Source organism: Vigna umbellata, chromosome 1 (assembly GCF_029865625.1).
Source record: "Vigna umbellata cultivar VRB3 chromosome 1, Vumbellata_1.0, whole genome shotgun sequence".
In the NCBI taxonomy this organism is placed as follows: Eukaryota; Viridiplantae; Streptophyta; class Magnoliopsida; order Fabales; family Fabaceae; genus Vigna; species Vigna umbellata.
In genome coordinates, this window is record NC_142165.1 from 13817189 (window position 1) to 13839337 (window position 22149).

The 22149-nt window shown below is 32.6% G+C and overlaps 4 protein-coding genes and 1 pseudogene across 5 annotated transcripts; all 5 read right to left on the bottom strand.

Moving 5' to 3' along the window:
* Positions 1–526: 526 nt before the first annotated feature.
* On the bottom strand, positions 527–2661 carry LOC148204714 (uncharacterized). Of its 2 annotated transcripts, none has more exons than XM_088096243.1 (3): positions 1571–2661; positions 1035–1230; positions 527–931 (listed from the first exon to the last, which is right to left on the bottom strand). In XM_088096243.1, exons 1-3 carry the CDS (start codon positions 2502–2504, stop codon positions 910–912), a joined length of 1152 nt encoding a protein of 383 aa, XP_087952369.1. In that variant the 5' UTR covers positions 2505–2661; the 3' UTR covers positions 527–909. The 2 variants fall into 2 exon arrangements, with proteins under 2 accessions (XP_087952369.1, XP_087952365.1); XM_088096239.1 differs by having other exon boundaries at positions 531–931; positions 1035–1293.
* Positions 2662–4709: 2048 nt separating this feature from the next.
* On the bottom strand, positions 4710–6842 carry LOC148204715 (desmethyl-deoxy-podophyllotoxin synthase-like). Its single transcript, XM_088096245.1, has 2 exons — positions 5704–6842; positions 4710–5431 (listed from the first exon to the last, which is right to left on the bottom strand). Exons 1-2 carry the CDS (start codon positions 6598–6600, stop codon positions 4808–4810), a joined length of 1521 nt encoding a protein of 506 aa, XP_087952371.1. The 5' UTR covers positions 6601–6842; the 3' UTR covers positions 4710–4807.
* A 2341-nt stretch (positions 6843–9183) lies between these two features.
* On the bottom strand, positions 9184–13343 carry LOC124840267 (Tetratricopeptide repeat (TPR)-like superfamily protein). Its single transcript, XM_088096252.1, has 3 exons — positions 13198–13343; positions 10211–13091; positions 9184–9678 (listed from the first exon to the last, which is right to left on the bottom strand). The coding sequence occupies exons 1-2, from the start codon at positions 13220–13222 to the stop codon at positions 10399–10401; spliced, it is 2718 nt and encodes a 905-aa protein (XP_087952378.1). The 5' UTR covers positions 13223–13343; the 3' UTR covers positions 9184–9678; positions 10211–10398.
* Positions 13344–15372: 2029 nt separating this feature from the next.
* Positions 15373–18890, bottom strand: LOC148204716 (proteasome subunit beta type-7-B). The gene is made up of 9 exons (XM_088096255.1): positions 18755–18890; positions 18440–18600; positions 17572–17713; positions 17333–17429; positions 17183–17252; positions 16979–17083; positions 16426–16524; positions 16245–16332; positions 15373–15564 (listed from the first exon to the last, which is right to left on the bottom strand). Exons 2-9 carry the CDS (start codon positions 18578–18580, stop codon positions 15491–15493), a joined length of 816 nt encoding a protein of 271 aa, XP_087952381.1. The 5' UTR covers positions 18581–18600; positions 18755–18890; the 3' UTR covers positions 15373–15490.
* A 1373-nt stretch (positions 18891–20263) lies between these two features.
* Positions 20264–21757, bottom strand: LOC124831789 (serine acetyltransferase 1, chloroplastic pseudogene; annotated as a pseudogene).
* Between the last annotated feature and the right edge of the window lie 392 nt (positions 21758–22149).

Sequence of the window (22149 nt, forward strand, 5' to 3'; positions counted from 1 at the left end):
CATGACAGCAATCAACAATGTAATGCATCCTTGCTTTTATGTTGATCTTTATCATCATCTTTAAGATTAACAACAATCCCTTCTCAATAGTCCAGAATATAGAGCAATCATATCTCACTGGTTTTCAGCTATAACTTTATTTGTGAACAAACTATATATACTAGTTATTCAAGATGAAGTGTAAAAGAATATTATATAACTAATTATGAAGGGTTGATATGTTTCTTTAATTTACAGAATTCCCAAACTCTCATTACATATCCATCCAATTAAAAACATATCCATTTAAGTCTGTGTTCACATATCAAAACCATGGGTCATTGAAATTTGGGTTATTTGACATATTGTTTCAGTACATCAGAATTTTTCCAAGGACTCAAATAAAAAATGTCATAGAATTGTAAGTGATTAAGATAATGAACGAGAAACCAATAACTTGTATTATTTGTTAACCATTATCAGAAAATAAAAATAGAATTGTTCATTTCACAATACTTTTTAACATCGCAAAGGGGAGGGGGAAAGCCAAAATGCTCTTTTTTGAATAATGTAAAGAGATATGAAAAGGATGGCGTGAAATAATGATTAGTTAGATAGAAGAAAACGCGAAAGGGAATATGTTGGCCCCATTGATGCAGATAGTTTACCATTCTTTCATACAAAAAGTGTATTTAATAAATACAAACTTTCTAACCAAAATGTTGGGTTGAGTTACACTGAACTTATATCCTTGCAACAAAATGTAGAATTTCAGCTTTCATTAGTCTGATTCTTTAGTAAAGATCAGTAAGTTTTTACATAAAAAGTGTGACTATCATAGTTACATATATAATCCCAAGAAACCAGTATTTTTAAACTAAGAACTAATTTAAGATTTCACGTATAAGATTGGCTAGAGAAGCACCTGCTCTAGATTCTGCGGAGGAAGTAGCTGCAAGACAAACAAAAGGCTGAGTTAGTTGTTTTCAATATAACCAAACAAATGGGTATATATGACTCGTGAGGATATTTACGTAGGCCAGTGTCCCACTTACTCTGGCAAATGGTATGTATCAGAACTGGCCGGAGAAGTTTTAACTCTCTTTAGAGGGGGATGATCCATTTCATATAAATCACCACTGGAGGTAGATCTAGAAGATGTCTGAATATCATAAGCACGTTTTCTTGTGAACGTTTCAACCCTTTGTGGATGTTCATTTTCTTGAGCAATAGCCTTTTCTCTATGCAATCCTTGATTTGGACAACCATTATCATCATCGTCATCATCATCAGATATGGTTATGATCTCATTTTCTAATTCAATTTTTACCCATACAGGCACAAGAAATATATGTTAAAACTTGTTTAACAGTATACTCCAGGCAAAAGCAGGACACTAAAAAGCAGTACATTCTGTAATACAAATAAAAATGTATACTTCTTGAAAAATCCAGCCAATGGCTCAGGGCTCTTCAAGTAATTAAAAATGTATACTTCTACCAAATTCAATATTTTTAAAGGATATTTATGAATGTAAATCTGCAATTATAGATACAAGAGATGCAAACAGAACAGAATTTCATTTCCATACCTGATGCAACATCCTTGTACCCTTTTTTGACATACTGATGAGTTTCTTTAGTCTTTGGGAAAGGAACAGGCTCCCCAGTATCATTTTCAAGCTCGTAGTCATCGAAAACCTCTTCAGCTTTGACAGCAAAAGAAACTCCAGTATTAGGTTCTTGTTCAGTGTTCCCACAATCAGAGGCACCTTCACTCAGCAAAAGCTTTACATCATTTTCTAACTTCACAACACTTGCACTGAGTTCACCATATTTCCTCTCCAAAGACTCAAATGCTGTCTTACGTTCGAGCTTCTCATCAGTCAATTTATCATTTTCAGTCCTCAGCCTCTCTATGTCAGCCAAATTCTTCTTAATTTCTTCCTTCAATTCAGTGTTCTTCATGTTGAGAACATCAAGAGCACTCTTGTTCTCAGCCTTCTCTTCCTCCAACTTGGTCCTTAGTTCAGTCACACATTTGACATCTTCTACCATTTTTTTCTTCAACTTACAAACTTCACTTTCTAAAGTAACGTTCCTTTTCCTTAACTCATCCATATCCAACCCACTTTGTTCCATTCTCTTTTCTAAAGTAACGTTCCTTTTCCTTAACTCATCCATATCCAACCCACTCTGTTTCATTCTCTTCAACAACAGCTCATAATTCTCCTGGGCTTGCTTCCCCTTTTTACATTGCTCCTCTCTGATTTTCAATCTTTTTTCTATTTCAATACTATTGAGCCTCTCCAAGTCAAGCTTTTCTCGGAGTGACCCAATATCTACCTTCACTTTGTCTTCTCTGTTCTTCAATTCTTCTTCTATTTTATCAAAGTCTTCAACTTGATACACCACACGCAGAAGTGACACAAGCTCCGAGATACTCATTTCGCTGTAATGCTTTTGAGAAGTAGTAGAAATGGAGTTCTGCAAAGACCCAGGTTCGGTTTTGGGTTGAAGTGCCATGAGAAGTCCAAAAGACGCCGACTTTTTTCCGTGGGTGAACCGAGCGAAAGAAGAAGCCGCTACCTCTGCTGCAAGCAACGGAATTTGAGCAAATGAAGAAAGAAGAAGAAGGAAGAAAGAAAGTGTGTTTGGAAACGTATGAAAGAAGATGAAATGAAAAAAGTGAACAGGGAAAGGGAACGACGAATATGAACTTATACACCTTTTCACTTTCAATAATCTTTTACTGGTCAACAAAAAGATACCCAACCGTTTTCCTTTCTTCGCATCAACTCATGCATTTATAATGTAATTTGTCTAATTTATATTCCTCCACAAAAAAAGTGTTTATTTGTGAAAAAGTGTTTATTTGTGAAAAGTGAAAACATGTTCTAAAATATTGAATGAAGATTATATATATGTATTTGAAATTTTTATGTTTTTTTAGTTTGGCAGTAAAATAGGAAATATTGAAAGAAAAAAAAAGTGCAAACTCTCATAATTCACAGGTTATATGATTTTTTTTTCTTCTTAAACAAAAATAACGTTAAAAAATGTGTTAATTATTCTTATATTTTCTTTGGGTTTTATCATTGAGGAATATTTTAAAAGACAGAAGAGGTAAAATTTTAATTAAACAAAAATAGCATTGTTGTATCGAATTAATTGTTTTTCTTCAAATAAAATAAATTAAAAAGATATGTTACGTGAATTAACGGATGATGACCATTTAATTCAAGGGAGGTAAGTAAATGATAAAAAACAAAACAGAAAAAAATAAAATATTATTAAAACCTGAGAAATTTATCATTTAAATATTTTTTTCTCCAGTAATAATCGTATGCGTAGCTAAGAGTAAGCATTGATAATTACAAACGCAAAATAGTTGACAAATTGTGTGTGTTTTATTCTACCAAATTTGTATTAATTAAGTATCTCTTAATTTCTCCTCTTAACCTTAAAAACCACTTTTTTTCTATCACAGAATAATTACAATTTTAATTTCTAAGAAATTCAAATAATTAATTTTCTCATTTTCAATGGAATATTCTCCTTTTGCTTTCCTATTTCTTCTTAAAATTAAAGCATTTCTTTGACCAGAACCAAAGTAACTTATTTAATTAGAAACTGAGACTATTTTTTATCATTTTAAAAATAACATATTTATTATTGTTCTTAATATGTTGAAAAATTAAAATATAGTTACGATAAATTAATTAGGGTTTATGATAAAATGGAGAAAAACTCATATGATGCAATTTGGACCAGTAAGCGGAAGGATACTGGATTAACCATTAGAAGCAATCAAAGGTATTTGATCTTGTAAAACACTTTAGATTTTCTCTTTTTTTTTTTTTCCTTTCTGATGGAACGAAAAGAAAAAAAAAACAATGTACTACTCACAGATACCATAAGCCCTTATATAACATTTGTTACTATTTTCAAAAAATTAATATTCCTAACTTATCCCTCGTCAAATTAAAATATTGAATATTATATCAGTTAATATTTGATAATATATATGTCTATAATCATAAATATAATTAATTATATCATTTTAATTAATATTATAATAACTCTAACACATTTAATTATATATATATATATATATATAACCCAACTTACTAACATCTCCTACACACACAACACAGAACATAGAGAGCATGCAGAAGTGGTTGCATTGAAAATAGACGCACAAGAAATTTATGTTGAGGTAATCTGAACAATCATATTGTTCAATATTTGTTATTGTAATTATTGTATAATCGAGAGGTAACTTATTTAAGCTATTTTATTACGTTAATCTTTTATATAATTAAGTGAAATTAACGCATAATAACCAAGTATTGATTTTCTTTATTCCCAATCTACGTTCAAATTGAATAATATATTTTTACGAGTCAAAGTAATGCATTTATATAAAGATCGAAATTATTTTTGTAAGAAAAGTGACAACCGCACAACTTTATACAACTTTTTAATAAACCTCAAGATAAATAGACAGTTTATGATAACAAGTATGTTATACACATTTCATCTTTAATAATTATCACTTATGCTTTTTAAAGTGAAAACAACATTAATAATAGTAATTATTTTTGAAAGAATGACTAAGGAATTTAAAGAATAAACCATTATATAAAATTTGAATGTATAATATAGTGTAATGCAGAAGAAGAAAGAGTTAAAATATAAGTTTGTCTGATGTAAAGTGATTAAGATGTGTGACGAAATGAATTCCAGATACGAAGATGTTATTAGAAGGTTTTGGAACAGTACATGTACAATAGATAACTGAAAGTATGCAACAGAGTGTTCATAACTTAGTTTTTAGCTGAGTGGTGAGAGATAGGAATCAACACCAAATCATGTTTCCTTTTAAGTGCCAACCCAAAGGATTCAGTCATATCAAGATCTTGAGGCCTATTGATCACTTGAGGCAGCTTCCAATCAAAATGGAAAAGCAAATTTGCAAGTGAAAATTCAACATTGACAATGCCAAGATTGATTCCAGGGCATATCCTCCTTCCAGCTCCAAATGGAATGAACTGAAACTCACCACCTTTGTAATCAATTGAGCCTTCAAGGAACCTTTCAGGATAGAATTTCTCAGCTTCATTCCAGTGATTAGGATCCCTCCCAATGGCCCATGCATTGACAATCACTTTGCTTTTGGCTGGTATCTCATACCCATTGATCTCACATTTCTCACTGCATTCCCTTGGAAGCAGCAATGGAGCAGGTGGATGCAGACGCAATGTTTCTTTGATAACAGCTCTCAAGTACTTCAGCTCATGAATATCTGTTTCATCCACATACCCTTTTCCATCAAAGATTCTTCTTACCTCACTTTGTACTTTCTCCATCTCCTCAGGGTTCTTCATCAGCTCTGACATTACCCAATCCATAATTGTTGATGAAGTGTCACTTCCAGCACTGAATATGTCCTGAAACAAATATGTTGTGTTACCCTTCTAACAAGTTTAATGATCACCAAAAGTTCATCACAGTCTAATCTATCAGTTTAGCTTAGCTTAAATAACTTAATGTCATAAATAATGTGTTTATCTTCAATAAATTTCGATCAACACTGTCATATCCGAAAACTTGGACTGTATCATACAATCATCAACTAAACCAGAAAAAGAGAAATCATATGTACAAAATATATGACTTTATATATTGGGAAACTTTTCATAGAGTGTTAACAGAAACATACCAAAAGGGTTGCTTTGACAACAGTGTCTGATAGGGGGTGTTCGAGATCACCATTTTTCTGAAGCCTTAAAAGAACATCAACTAGATCTTCCCTATGTTCTTCACCAAAAGCCCCCAAAGTTTTGTCTCTGTGATCTCTAACAATGTTCTGAAGTACTCTATCCATTCCTTGATGAATCTTCTCAACTCTAGTCCTAATCCCAGTAATAACTTGAAGAAGTCCAATAGAAGGATACAGATCAGAGACAGAAAACCCTCCAACTGTCTCATCGACACCCTTCATATGTTCCTCATAAGCCTCTTGGTCTTCAGATTTTTTACCAAAAAGAATCCGAGATATAAGTCCGTATGACAAAGAATTGATCTTCTCAGTGAGATTAACTGGCGACCCTTCACTCAAAGATATCTCCTTGACAAAATTTGACAACTCTTGTAGCCTGATGGATCTGAAGGATTCAACACGCTTTTGTGTTAGCAGTTCCATGGTGCAAATCTTTCTCATCTGCCTCCAATAAGATCCATAGGGGCTGAAGCTCATGCCCTTAGAGCCATAAGTGATAACATCAGCAGCAAGCACACGAGGCCTATTTGCAAAGATGATATCATGCGTGTTCATCACTTCTTTGGCCATTTCGGCTGAAGATACAACTATGCAGCAAAGTTCACCAAGCTGCATATACATGAGAGGACCATGTTGACGTGCCAATGTTGCTAAGGACGTATGAGTCTGACTTCCAATTTGGTGTATGTTCCCTATGAGGGGTAGCTTCCTTGGCCCTGGTGGCAACTTAGAGTTTGAGTTCCTGGTTTTTGATCTCCAAAATATGTTGATTAACATGAACAGTAAGATGAAGAAAGGAAGGATTGTAGATAAGGAAATGTGAATCTCCAACCCCATGCTATCGAGTTGGCTCTCAGATTATTCAATCAATAGCTTTCTGAATCAAGATTATGATCAGCAGAAGAGAAGCAAAAGCTTGAAAAAAACTATGATTTTGGGAACACGTTGAGTATTTAACCAGAAATTCCAAGCATGGTGCTTCATTGGCTAATGCAAAAAATCAGATTACTGCTGATTAGAGAGAAGGAAACTGATAAGATAAATGGACACCACAAATTTTCAAAAACTGCTGCAAGCACGACTTTTTCCCATACTGAATTTCAAAGGATTTCTATTTATCAGTAACAGATGAACTTTGACTTGTTGATAAGGTTACCTCAAGTGTAATTTGTTAAGTTTAAAGATTAAAATAATAGTAGTAGATGAAGTTCAAGACTAAATGGCCTTATATGATTAAACTCAGGGAATAAAATAACCTAAATATGAATTTTATTATCCCACCCATCACATAGATGTGAATTTTATTTATTCAATTAATAAATGATAGTTCTTAAAAGGTAAAATTAATATGAAAATACATCATATGATTAAAAAAATTAATATTTAATTAACAATACTTACTTTTGAAGATAGTGTAGTAAGTTTGATCCGTTACATAAACAATCTTTGATTACTTTTTAAAAAAAAAATGTCTTATCCTTAATAAGTCAACCTCTCTCGAAAAATCAATATTATACCAAGAAATTGGAAAAATTTGATTTTGTTTATGAACTTATGAAATATATTCACCAAGTTGTAATCAATGACGCAAGAACGAAAAATGAAAACTCAAAATGCACGAAAAAGATTATTAATATATAGTAATCAATAACGTTGTAGTTTGTCAAAAATCATGGAGAAAAAATATTATAATATTCATCTATAGCCATTACTTCTGTTATTGGCATTATTTTCGTAAAATAAAATAGTTATAGCCATTTGTGTTGCTTTGCACACGTTTTATTTTCCTTAAATTAGTCCTATAGGATGAACAACATTAAAAAAACAGATTATAATTTTATGAAAGTTATTAAAAATTATGATAATATGTAATAAAATGCTAAAACATATAATTGCTTTGTTGACGTTTCGATGGATCAGTAGTTCATCATAATTTTAAATTACTGTAAAAAATAGCTTAATTAAAACTTAATATTTTGTTAATAAAAAAGTAAAGTATAATTTATATGTTAAAATATAAATAAATGCTAACTATAAAATTTCTTTAGCTCAAATTTTAACCAAACGATGTATAGAGTTTGTAAAAATTGTGAGAGCAAATTGGTTACACTTATGCTACTAATTTAAATGGATATCTGTCTAATTAATCACATAATCCTTATAGTTTTATAGTTATTTAAATTAAATAATCCATTTAATATATTATATTTACATTTTTGAAAAGAGAAATATATACAAAATTTAAATAAAAATTTAATAGAAGATTATTTTATTAATATTTAAATATTTTATATATACTTTTTCATGTGCTAGTCAATGTTATCCACTTACAGATTGAATTGAAACAAGAGACTTAGTTTTGCCAATTGAATTTTTTTTTTAAAGAATGTGAATAGTTGAAATTAGAGCATCGTAGCCATACATATGGAAATCTTAAAAATGCAACTAAACTTAAAAATATATTATTGCTGAATTTTTGTTGTTTTAAACATATACATTTTTTTATTATCGAGCATAAAAGAAAAAAAAGACTTAAAATGTACAAAATTACTTTATTTTCATTTTTTTTCTTTGCGCTCATGTTCGTATCTCTAGCTTTGAATTTAGTTTCTGGATTAGGATATTGGGAAGAACACTGAAAGAAGTGTATAAAAAGGATGGAAAAAAAATCCAAATATTTGCAGGGTTAATGAAAAAAACATCATGGTAGCAAAATGAGAGTGATTAATCTTTTATTCCTAAGGCATGTAAGTATTTAATTTATAAAAGTATATCATTTAAGAATTAAATATAATGCTTATGTTTATTTGGATTCAAATTTTATTTAATAATGTTACATAAATTTATTTTATAGAAAACAGCTGCTCCAAAATTTTCAATCATACTATAATCCTGTAATTATTGAATGATGATGGGAATAATTTTTTTTTTACTTTATAAAGCACGTTAGTATCATATAATAGACTTCAAAAAGAATGTCATGCCGAATTTAAAGAAAATAATTACTATTATTTAAAATATATTATGCAAGTATTTTAAGTTCAATATTAAAAGGGTTAAATATGTTTTTAGTCCCTAAACTATTGGCCATTTCTGGTTTTCGTCCCTCTTTTAAAATAAGGTACAATTTGGTCCTCATTCTTTTCGAAACTTTGGTTTTAGTCCTCGAAAACTAACACCGTTAAAAATTTGATAGTTTTCCAGGTTAGTTTTCGAGGACTAAAACCAAAGTTTCGAGGACTAAAACTAAAGTTTCGAAAAGAATGAGGACCAAATTGTACCTTATTTTGAAAGAGGAACGAAAACCAGAAATGACCAATAGTTTAGGGACTAAAAACATATTTAACCCATATTAAAATTATATAAAGAGATATGCGTTTTTATTCAATACATTTAAAATTCAAATGAAACCATCTCATCTCAACCCTAAATTCTAAACAATCATAGATAAGAACATGATAGTGAAATAGCTCAGGATTAGATCCATAAGCACATCTTTCTCTTTCATCTTTTTTTTTTCATTCTCACATTCTTATTTCACTCTTTCTTTCACGTCACAGTTTTTATTACATTTTCTCTTTCCACCTTTACACCCTATTTTTTGAGGTGTACATTTATTGGCAGCCAACACCAAATGTCATTACAACAACTTATCACAACATTGAAATAAATCTCAAATGATTATAAATATATTTTTCCTGAAGTTCCGATTACTTTTGTAAGAAAATTTAAAGAGTATGAATTCAAGAGGAGGTGACAGATGAGTGAGACTGGTAAAAAAAATGGCCTCCAACTTCCAACTAACCCAGTATAGATAGAACCTGTAGACACTCCATTGCCAGTCAAATTTGAGTTAATATCCTTCCAACAATGGGAAAAAGTTACAGGAGAGAGATATCAATTTGGAACTTTCCCCTGCAATAAAATTTATAACACATTAAGAATATACCTTGTAGTAAATCATGATTATGTTTTAAAAATAAATAATAATGAAGGCTCAGAATCCATGGTTTAGAACATTTAACTGTATCCCTTAGTTTACAACATTTATACCCTTACCTCAAACAAGCATCAAAAGCATTAGTTAACAAGGTGATTTGAGAATATGGACATAGCATATCGACCACTGCATGATTATTGTATTGTTTTTAATCATAAAATATATTGCTGAAACATCTATAAGAATCTAAACAATACATTATGCAATATTACAATCTTCCAAACAGATTACAACATGTGGCACATATGTAATCACACAAACAGATGAAGTTATAGACATTCGTTCCAAGAAAAATCATCAAACATGAATATCCGTGTGAATCTGAAACCCATACTAAATATTGGTAAAAGTTAGAATGATGTGTAGCATAAAACAATCAAAACTCATTTACATGAAGCAGTCGGATACTTTGGAATTTGAATAACTATTGTAATTAGTAAGAATTACCTTTGAGCCTAGGACTATATACTTTTTCAAAAGAACTTAGGACACAAAATGTTTTTGCTGTCTCAGAATTTGCATAATCTGTGGGAAAAGGGTTATAAAGGCAAGCACTTTCTGAGAAGACCGCCACTTAATTCGGTGTAGAAGCCAGACTTCCGTTCCAGTACCAGTACAATATACACAACCTGTTCTCAAGACAATCTTGTTGCATGTTGAGACTTTGCCATTTCCCTTAAGACAGCACCAACAATCGCTGCCTGCTCGAGGCAATCCACCTTATGCAAAGCATCTAAAAGAACAACACATGTTTTACTATATATACGACATCCTTTAAGTCGAGTTTCCTCAAAAAGTGTATATGCATCCATTGCCTTATTGGCATTGCTTAATCCTTCAATCATAGCATTATAGCAAGCTGAATCAGGTATGCCCCCACTTGACTTAAATCTCACAAAGAGGTCTTTTGCCTCTAGAACGTTCCCAACCCTTGCTAGTCCCGAAATCATGGTAGTGTATGTGATAGTATTGGGTTTTAACCCTTGTTTCTGCATTTCTTGCCAAAACACAAAGGCCTTGTTAAATTTTCTAACCTTACAAAGACCATTTATCATAATGCTGTAAGTTACTTCATTTGGAGGGCATTTCAAGTTTTTCATGTTCTGGAAGCACACAAGAGATTCATCAATTTCCTCAGCTTTCACTAATGCATCAAGTAAGCAGTTCCATGTGTACGTGTTTGGATTCAGACCTTTCTGCATCAACTCCTCCAAAATCAGATATGCTTCGTCAATCCTTCCAACTTTCCCAAACCCATCAACAAGACTACTATAGACCACTACATTCAAATCAACACCTTTTGATTTTGCTTCTTCAAATAACATATATGCTTCATCAAGTCTGTCAATTTTTGCAAGTCCATCAATGACAGAACCATAAGTTACAACTGTTGGTTGGAGACCCTTAGCCTTCATTTCCTCCAGTAATTGGTAAGCTTTGTTGACCTTTCCAGACTTGCAAAATCCATCAATAACAATGTTGTAAGCACGGGTGTCCAAATGTAGTCCTTGCTCCTTCATCTCATAAAACAACTTGTATGTTTCGTTTGAAAATCCTGCTTTCACAAGACCATGAATTAAAATTGAGTAGCTCGGAACATTAGGAGTTAAACCCCGAGCCTTTATTTCTTCAAATAAAGCCCTCCCTTTCTCAATTTCACCAGCTTTGAAAACACAATCCATGTAATTATTAAGGAGCATCAAATCAGGAGAACAGCCCCTATGCATCATCTCTTTATAGATTTTGTGACCATCCTCCTTCCTACCACACTTGAAGAAATTCCTAATAAGAGATGTATACGCCACAGCATCTGGAGTCTGATCAGAATCCAACATCTTTTCATAAAGCAAATAGGCATCATTCACCCTGCCATGTCTGCCTAGGCCATCAATAAGTGAACAAAAAGTTACTGCGTCAGGGCTGCAAACTTTATGGTCCAATTCTAAAAATAAGGAACAAGCTTCATCAAGTTTTTGAGCTTTACATAGTCGATCAATCATAATATTTACAGTCCTGATATTAGGGAATAAGCCAGCCTCTTTCATGGAATCCCGAACTTTCAGAGCAGCTTCATGATCCCCTCCCTTACAAAGCATGTCAACTAAAATATTGTAGGTTGCAAGATTTGGTGCTGCATCTATTTTCATTTCTTCAAAGACTCTAAATGCTTCCTTAACTTCTCCCTTCCTTCCAAGACAAGTCAGAATGCAATTATAGGCAATTACACTAGGTATACATCCTTTTCTCTTTTGCCTCTCAAGTAAGCTGTATGCTTTATCAAATTTCCCAACTGAACCATAACCCATTATCATCGTATTATAAGCGTAAACACAAGGGACACTCCTGTTTCTATCAAGTTCTTCAAACAACTCTACAGCTTCATCCAACCTCTCAGCCTTGCAAAGAACCCCTATCATGCTAGTATATGTCACGTCATCAGGTATCAACCCTTGTGATTTCATTTCATGAAAGAATTTCCAGGCCATATCCAACTTACCAACTTTTCCAAAACAGTCAATGCATACATTATAGAGAACAATATCAGCATTAAAGGAGTTACTCTTCATCTCATCCAGCAAGGATAGAGCAGCATCAATGCGGCCATCCCTGGCAAATGCACGAATAAGTGTGGTAAACAAATGTACGCTTACCTCATAACCTATTTCCTGCATTTGATGCAAGAGGGTGAGCATGAGATCAGCTTCATGAGCCGCAGAAAGAGCACCAATCAGTGTAGTATAAGCCGAACATGCAGGGCGAAACTTGAACTTCCTCATAGTTTCAATAACACCAAAAGCTTCTCTTAGCTTCCGACACTTGATAAAACTAGAAACCAACTCGATACAAGTATAATCTGAGGGTCCAAATCCAGCTTGACCCATTTCTTCAAGAATCTGTTGCAAGTAGTCCAAATTTCTTGTCCTTGCCATGAGCATGAGAAGTGCGTTGTACACTTCAGGGCAACGCAGCCGTTCAGTCTTTCTCTCCGCCCACCTAAAATACTGCAATGCCACCTTCACATGCTTCAACCTCCTTATTACTCCAACTACCAATTCTGGTTGAGGCATGTCATCAAACGTGTTGAGGGCGTCCTCAAGGGCAGGTCCCCAAGGACCAGTGTCCAAGACCCGGCATACATCATGCACCGTCTTTCCCATGCCCTCCGATTTCAATGCATCGTCTTGGGAATGGGAGGTATCATGCATAAAGGAATTAACTTTAGCTTTCCCATACAGTTCAGACGAAGACCCATTTGAAAAGGAGGATGAAAACTTGCAAGACAAAGGGTCTATTTTCCCACATTTAAGAGCAAACCGAAACTTTAGAACTGCAACCAAAAAATAAAAAACAGATTACAAAAGGCAACCGTGAAACGGATATACGTATGATACTAAGAACGCAATTATTTAAGGGGAAGAAACAAAAAAGACGACCTTGGGCCCTTGAGAGAATCTTCATGAGCTCACACACTTCAAATCTGAAATGATTGATACGATCAAAGCAATTGGAGAGAAACAGGGTAGACCATGAACACCTGTATATTAGTTGTAGAGTTGAAAGTGAACAAACAAACGAGTCATACGAATCAGTTCTTGTTTGTATTGTAACGTGTTTTTTCTTTTCTTTTCTCTCCTGCTAAAATTAACTGATTCTGAGTTATAGTAAAAATTATTAAAATGACTCTTTTCTTCCTTATAAATCTTTTTCCTACACACATTAATGCCGTATTTAATTTCAGAAACACAGCTTATATGCATAGGTTGAAAATCAATTTTATATCGATTTCAACCGTAAATTATTATATAATAAATTTATTAATTTTACAATGAATATTTTTAATTGTTTGCTCATAGTAATTTTAGGTAATTGATAGAATAAAATTATTTTATATTTACAGTGCATGATTTGTGTTCATAACACAAGTGATAATATCAGTAAATTATAGTTTAAATTAATATTAATTTTTTTAATTGAATATTCAACTGAAATATATTCGTTTCTTAATTAATCCTCAAGTTATAATGGTATGAGGTTTGGAAATATTTATTAATTATCATTGATATAATGTGGATTATTGTTTACAAATTCAAAACACAATTTTGATTTATATTTAATTTGACATATAACCTTAACAGAAGCATTGATTTCGCAGTTCACTACGTGATGCGCTAAAGTGAGTTCTAATTTTTATTTACAAAATTTTAGTCTTTCTATTTTTTAAAGTTGTGATTTTACTGTTTATATTATCCAATATATCCAAACAAATGTTAACTTTCATGTTATAAAGAGAAGTGTAGACAAATATAACATTACACCACCTACGTATTTATTAGTACAACAAAACTATTACATATAATTTCTTTTCCATTAATACTATTATTTTAATACTAATATTGTTTGCAAAGCTTAATGTTGTCTAAATAGTTTTAAAAAAATAATAATATATTTTAAATGGATAATCCAAAAATTAATATTAAATCGAGTTACAACGTTACTAGTATTATGAATTGTATCATTCAAATTATCTTAATGTTATCAGATGTGTATGTCAATATTAGACACAATATTTTAACATTTGAGTTAGTATAAAAAAAATTGCATTGTTTTTGTTTACACCGTAGGAAACCAAAAGAAATATAGAAAAAAAAAAGTTTTAATAAATAGTTTAACTTAAAAAGTTGCCTTATTCATTGTTTCATAAGCAAACTGGGCTATTGAACTTAATTTAATATATTAATTATTATATGAAATTAGCATATGATAATAATATGTTGAAATTAATACATATACTAACAGGTAGATAAATATAATATCCTTACCTTTCACAATCCAAGTTTAGATGAAAGCCAAACAACCTTAGAAATGTTTACCATATCAAGTGCCTTTTAACAGAAACAATCCCATAATTCAAACCCAAGCCATGTGGAGCTGAAAGATGAGACCAATGATCTCCTTACTACTATGTTATTCACACTACACTGTTAAAAAAAAGAAAAAGACAATAATATGTTAATATAGAATTTTTGACAATATTTTGATCCAATAGATATCATTTTTTTATTAGATTTAAAATATGTCAATACAATAACACGTAAATAATGAACTAATAAAAAAAATAACATATATATTGTATCAAAATATTATTAAAAAATTTGTGTAAGATATCGTTTTTCTAAAAACAAATAGTAACTTATCGACTCATTCTTTCACCAAAACAACACAAATTATCTTCAAAGAGTTTAACGAGGATGACGACACTGGAAATTAATTAAATAACTACACTGGTATACATTGAATGGAATTTATTTGATGGCAAAGATCAATCAATCATGTCTTGTGGTATAAGTTTGCTAACAAAGTTAATCTCGTTAGACAGTTATTTACAAAAGATTGATTCCTTATGGTATAAGTTTACTAACAAAGTTAATCTCGTTAGACACCGTTTGGCATATAAAAAAACGTGAAAAATAAAAAAGAAACATTTTTCATCATTAAAGTTGTATAGTATTCGGTGCTTATTTGCTTCTATTTGAAGTTTTGTTAATGAGTATTTTCTCGCGACAATCTAACCAACTGGAGATTTGACCAAATAACTTGCAACAATCTAATTAAAATTCAAATAACTTTTGGTAATAAAAGAAAAAGTTCTGACAGTACAATAATTAAATATCACAGCCATTGACTAAGTTTTCATACTCAAACACCAACTATTTTTTGGGAAGATCGCTACTCTTCCATAGCATCCCCTTCAATCACTTCAACCTTCTCCTTCAACGGGGTAATTTTTGTTAAGAGGACCTCTGCAATGAAGAATTTATATTTAGTGCACTACAGGAATATATTCCATATTTTCTAATCTGATTGAAGAAAAAATGAAGCAGAATAAGGATGTGCAGTCAGACAAAGAAAACTCAGGCCATTCAGTGTTTTACTATCTTCTCAAACACTCAGAAGCTATCCTAACTGATTCCATTCTCTGCTACTTTTCTAACACATACACATACTGGTTGTCAAACTGTAAATGCTCATAATCCTTAACCATCGCATTTTTCCCTTGCCCTCCACATATGGCCTTAGTATCTGTTACCATTCCGTCCTAACATATATCCAGCTATTAGGTACCTTACATTCATTAATTCGAAAAACATGTACACCAAACTCACAATTCCGTCTATTTAAAGAAATAGCAACAGAAGATGCTGTTCACATACTGTTAACTCATCAGTTCAAGAAGATGGTTCAAATTGGACTTACAAGGCGGCAAAATGCAAATTACTAGAATTTGAAAGGAAATTGTAAAACTTCAGCTATTATCTAAGTTCTAATACTTCATAACACTATATTCCCAAAATACAATTTTCACATGGTGAGAGACAATGTCATACTAGACTACAAACCATTGACAGTTTACACAATACTATGCAAAACCATAGAGTTGTTGCAGTTCAAGTACAATAAATTAGCAGAGTTTGCAACAAACCTGTCTTTTTGGGGAACTCAAAGCCTTTTGGATTGACATAGGTACGTGGATTTGGTAGAAGGTGGTTCCTGAGATATTCCTTCTGTCCCTGTGAAGCATTAGTGAAGAAATTGCATAGAAATTTAAGTTAGATGGCTCTCCTCAAAGAACAAACTGCAGAATTGGGCATGATGGCACTAACCTTAGTTATCACACAAACATCAACGTTACTTCCACTTCCCAAGTCATTAAAAATACCAGCACAAATTGCCTCAACAACTATCTTTATGCCTTCATCCCTCTACACCACATCAAAAAGTTCATATCAAATTAAAATTTCTACTAGGTTTCAGCATTTTGACATTATAACTGAAAAACATCACCAGTATCAATTATCGATTATAATAAATACAAGAGCAATTTCACATTTAGAATTGAAATTGACATACTTGCTTCATATCACTCCATTGAAATGATTATAAATTAAACAACTTCTTGACAGAACGCAATCAAACCAGTGTTATCAATGGCAGAAGGCCAAAACTCCCACATACAAACATGTTGTTGTGGTCTAAGTAACTGTCATAGCAGACCTCCCTTCACAAATTGCATATGGCAGTTGGAAAAAATATCCATCTCACCATTCCACCGTGGCACCACCACTTAACGAAAATATACTAAATGCACTCCTCTAACAAAAGGTGTCTTTCCAAAAAATACTACAGCAAATTCTGATCCTTGATATGCTTACTTACACTCAAACTCTCCTTGTACTTGGATTCAAATACAGACATTGCAGCAAGTGAACCTGATCCCATTGTTGCAAATGGAAGGGTGTCAGTAGACCCATGAGGATAAATCTGTAAAACAAGTCATCAAAGGTAATGAGAAGTTGAACTAAAGGTATTCAAAACAAGGAAACTTGAATATAACAGAAAATTTTGAAGCAATGAACTAACTGTATGCAAATGAGGTCCAGTGATATCAACCCCACCAAGCACTAAAGCAGCTGAGACATGACCTTGATAACTGCACAATGGTTTAAAAGAGTCAGATCCAGTGGCTGATAGAGAGAAAATTTACCTGGTGAACAAGTTCTGAAACTCAACTTGAATAGGTGTTTTTTAAGAAGGGTCAGAGCTGTAACAACTCGAGATTCTCGACCAGTGTGATAACGATGTAGTTGCAGCTGTGAGCTAACCATGTCTACAGTAAATAACAAACTTCTCATTTTCAACTGTTCTACTATACTAATAACATCAAGCAAAAACTAAAGATGATCCATATGCAACTACCCCTAAGGCATAACGCAAAAAATGTGTAAGAAAGATTGATTTAAAACAAATACCCGTTACAGCCTCTGTATCAGCAGCGGTGCCTGCTCCACAGCAATATATGTTGGGTGCCATATAATGAATTTTCTCACAGTTTTTATCAGCAACTATAGGTCCTTCAGTTGCTCTAGTATCAGCTCCAAGAATGACTCCATCCTGGGGCAAATTTATTACATGGGAAAATTCAACTTTGGATTATAATATACAAATTAAACATTAAAATACACACATGCAATCAACATATGAAGTCCCAAAACATTGTTTGGATTAAATGACATAGTCATGAACATTCATTATAAGCACAAATACCAAATGGTACAATTCCCAGTTAGTGGACCGTTACACAAGAAAGTAGTCTTTACTCTGTAGAAGGAGAAACTCAATTTCAAATTTATAATACAAAATGTTCATATTAAACCTAGGCTGTAACACTAAAATCACAGCCTCATAGATTGTACCTCAGCGAGGTGGAACAATTTTGACAAGAAAAAGCTATAGTAACCCACTCAACATCCACCTTTGAGTTCAATATAATTGGCTGTTCTTAAAGTAGCCACTTATATGTTACAAATTTCGTAAATCAATGCAGGAGCCTTATGATATTACTTCTTGCCAACTGTTTCTAAATGGCACGCAAACCAACCAGCGAAAATCATCCATATACCCAAGAACAATGATTCCACATCCTGGACCGGTGAATCTATAGAAACCCACTCGCAATCTCAGTTTATAAAGTCACAATAAATAAAGATGCAAAGAAAAAAGTGAACACAAACCCTTCCAGAGAACAAGTAAACCTAAAAAAACAAATAAAACACAGCGACGAAGAAATGCATCACAACAGTAGCACGACACCAGACAGAAGAGTGAATGATTCCAAACCTGAAAAACTAAACCGACAATAGTGGTCCCAGTTTTCAAGAAGGTTGGGGCCTTGAGACCCTTGCTTTCAAGCATTGCATTTCTTCGGCATAGATCAAAACTGAAGCCACCCTTGGGAGGAAGATCCAATGACGGAGACATGTTCCAAATGCGAATCGATCCTGCAGGACCAAGTCAGCAGAACATGAAGTAACCGTTCCCAATTCAGCAAAAAAGAAGATAAAAACGCGCGTTCTGGAAACCTAGGTCTTTGAATTGAGAAGAGAGAAAGAGAAAAGAGAAACGAAAAACAAAGTAAGATGAAACGATACTCACAATAAGGAACTGCGCAGGTTTTTCAGATGAACGGTGAATATCAGAAGAAGCTCTTCTTCCGCCGTATGGAAATTTATGAAGGAGTCCAGTGTCTACCAAGGCAGTTCTTAGTTTGGGTCCATCATGCTCCCTTTTCATCTTCACCGTCAGATTTAATCTGAAACGATCAATGGCTGAGATGAATCTAGATAACTTGTACAATGGGTTACTCGACAGCTTGATATTATTTTTTAAAAGTTAATTCTACTCTTACTTCTTTATATTATTTTTCATTTTTCATGTGTAGATTAGTAATATATATATATATATATATATATATATATATATATATATATATATTAATTTAGGTAACTCCTTTAAATTTCTAAAATTAAATTTTCTAGTTCTTTTCATTAAGAAGTTGATAGAGAAATTGGAAATTTTTATTTGGTTTTAAACACAAATAAAGACATATCTATTCACTTATGCAATGAAATATTATTCAACACTATCATATATGCACCAACTTAAACTCAACATTTACTACTTTTAATTTTTTCTATTTACATACTTCAGTAATAATTTTTTATTTTTATTTAAATTAATAAAATAATCATAATTTACTAATTTATGTATTTATATATATATATATATATATATATATATATATATATATATATATATATATATATATAATCAACAAGCATTTTGATGGTATTTTTTTTTTGGGATTATGTTTAAACAATACATTATTAATTACAATAAATTTTGAATATTTTTAGTATTTTTTTAATATTTTTATTTTTTTCACTATTTAATTTTATAAACATTTTTATTAAATAATATAAAATAATTATCTTATTTATTTTTCTTTATCTTATTTTTTGTTTTGTTTAAAGGTTTTTGTTTTGTTAAAATAATTTTTATTATTTCTCATGGACTTAAAATCTGAAAAGTTATGTGATATCTTGATAACCTTTAGTTATATATTTATTTTTCTTTGATTTCATTTAATAATATATTAAATTATTTGTAAGACACATAATTGATCATTTTTTTTATACTTTTAATTATTGTTTATCTTTATTAAGTATAATACAATTTTGATGGTTTTTTATATAAACATTTATATTTTTTAATTTATTATCATAAAAGCAATTTTATTATTATAATTATATAAAGATATTTCATTTACTATAATATAATAATTTAATAATATTATGACTAAATTTTAGTTATTATTATTTTAATCATTATTCTTTCTTCAATTTGTGAATTATAAAGAATCTCATAACATTGGGTAACAATTGTTCTTTTAGCTGTAACTGAATTAAGACAAGACTATCAATTTATCTTAACCATTTTGCATTCCCCAAAAAACTTGTAGTTATACTTCATCTTATTACTTCAGAGTAGCAAGCAAGAGGCTAGAATGTACAACAACCATGTGTTACTTGTCCAATACATATGCTGTTGCATGCATCAAATCCTTTTACCAGACTTAGTAAATGCCAATAGTATAAAGGAAAATGAAAACAATAGTAGTGAAATTCTCATATACTGATAACACAAGCATACATACATACATGAGTATAACTGTTGAGCATACACAACATCCTGTAATCAAGGCAACTCTCATTGTTATTTTCGTTCCTATTATTATCAATAGGAGAACATGAATTCTCTCTTAACAAACAAGAGCCACCCCAATCAATCATAATCATTTCTAAACTCAAAATTCCAAAGCATGCTTGAGGAATACACTACATTACACTTCAAGGTCTAAACACAATAATCATAGAAGTCAGAAATATGTGAAGTATGGTCCATGGTTAAGCTGGGAATCTTATCCAACTTAACAGGGTTGTTCTTTCCTCCTACCAGCTTAGCAGGGTTACCAACAACTGTAGTCCTAGGAGGAACATCCTTAATGACAACTGAACCGGCACCAATCTTTGCCCCTTCACCAACCTTAATATTCCCCAAAATACAAGTTCCAGCACCTATCAGAACCCCATCGCCAATTTTTGGGTGCCTGTCTCCACAAACCTTACCAGTCCCTCCCAATGTCACACTATGCAGAATTGACACATTGTTCCCTATCACAGCCGTCTCTCCCACCACAATCCCGGTTGCATGATCCAGCAAAATCCCACTTCCAATCTTAGCCCCCGGATGAATATCCACCGCAAAAACCTCAGAAACCCGGTTCTGAATCATGACAGCAAGAACCTTCCTTCTCTGCAGCCACAGTTTGTGAGCCACCCTGTGAGCTTGACATGCCAGAAAGCCTTTGAAATTCAAGAAGCAGTGCACGAGGTTCAGGCATGCCGGGTCTCTCTCCTTAACTGCAATCAGATCACTCTTCACAGCAGCCATGATGGCTTCATCAGTTTCCAAAACCGTGACAAAAAGATCAGAAAGGGTGCTGCAAGGAAGAGATGCATTGCTGAGTTTGACGGCAAGGTGATTGGCCAACGCCGTTTCTAATGATTTGTGCGAGAGAATGGAAGTGTTGTAGTAACCTGACAAGATGGGTTCCACAGAGACATCAAATCTTGCTTCATCCTTCATTTTCATCCAGACATCGCGGTCAGCAACTTCAACATGTTCAATTTGTTCTACAGAGGAACCACTGTGCAAGGTGCTGGCTTTGTGTCTGCAAAAGGGCGAGGAGGGGTTGAAACTGGGTTTGAAGCTTTTGGGGTAACCCCACCAACGATGATGGGTTTGGAACACTTGTTTTGGTGATGGAGTGAAAAGGGTGGAATGGAAATGGCTAACAAAAAAGAGGGACACTTGTTTTGGTGTTGAACTCATAAGGGAGTGCCTTCTCAACATGATTTTGAGGCAAAATTGAATGGTTTGATGGAAAATGTTATGTGACTGTGATCTGTGACTTGAAGCAAAAGCTTTAAGGTTCAGAAGAGCAGATTCCACATCCCAATTTCACTGAATGATGAACTTTGAAGAGAGAGACATAACAAAAGAATAAGTCCTTGAATCATTGGTGGATTTGTCAAACATAGATTTTAGTGTTCTTCGGTGTAATAATAATACCCTTTGGATGCACCACCTCAAGCTGGGAGTAGATGTTTGTCATGCCCAGCTTGGTGTGAAGATACTTGAAAACGGCAGGGGCAAGAGGTTTAGTGAAGAGGTCGGCAGCTTGTTCAGTGGTTGATATTGGGAGCAGCTTGAGGAGGCCAGTGTTGAGTTTGTCCCGAACAATGTGACAGTCGATTTCAATATGTTTGGTACGTTCATGGAAGACTTGATTAGAAGCAATCTGGATAGCTGAGCGATTGTCACAATAGACTATGGCAGGTTGAGTGGTGACAATGCGAAGATCATGGAGAATATAGGTCAACCATTGTAGTTCACAAGTGACAGCAGCTAAAGCCCGGTATTCAGCT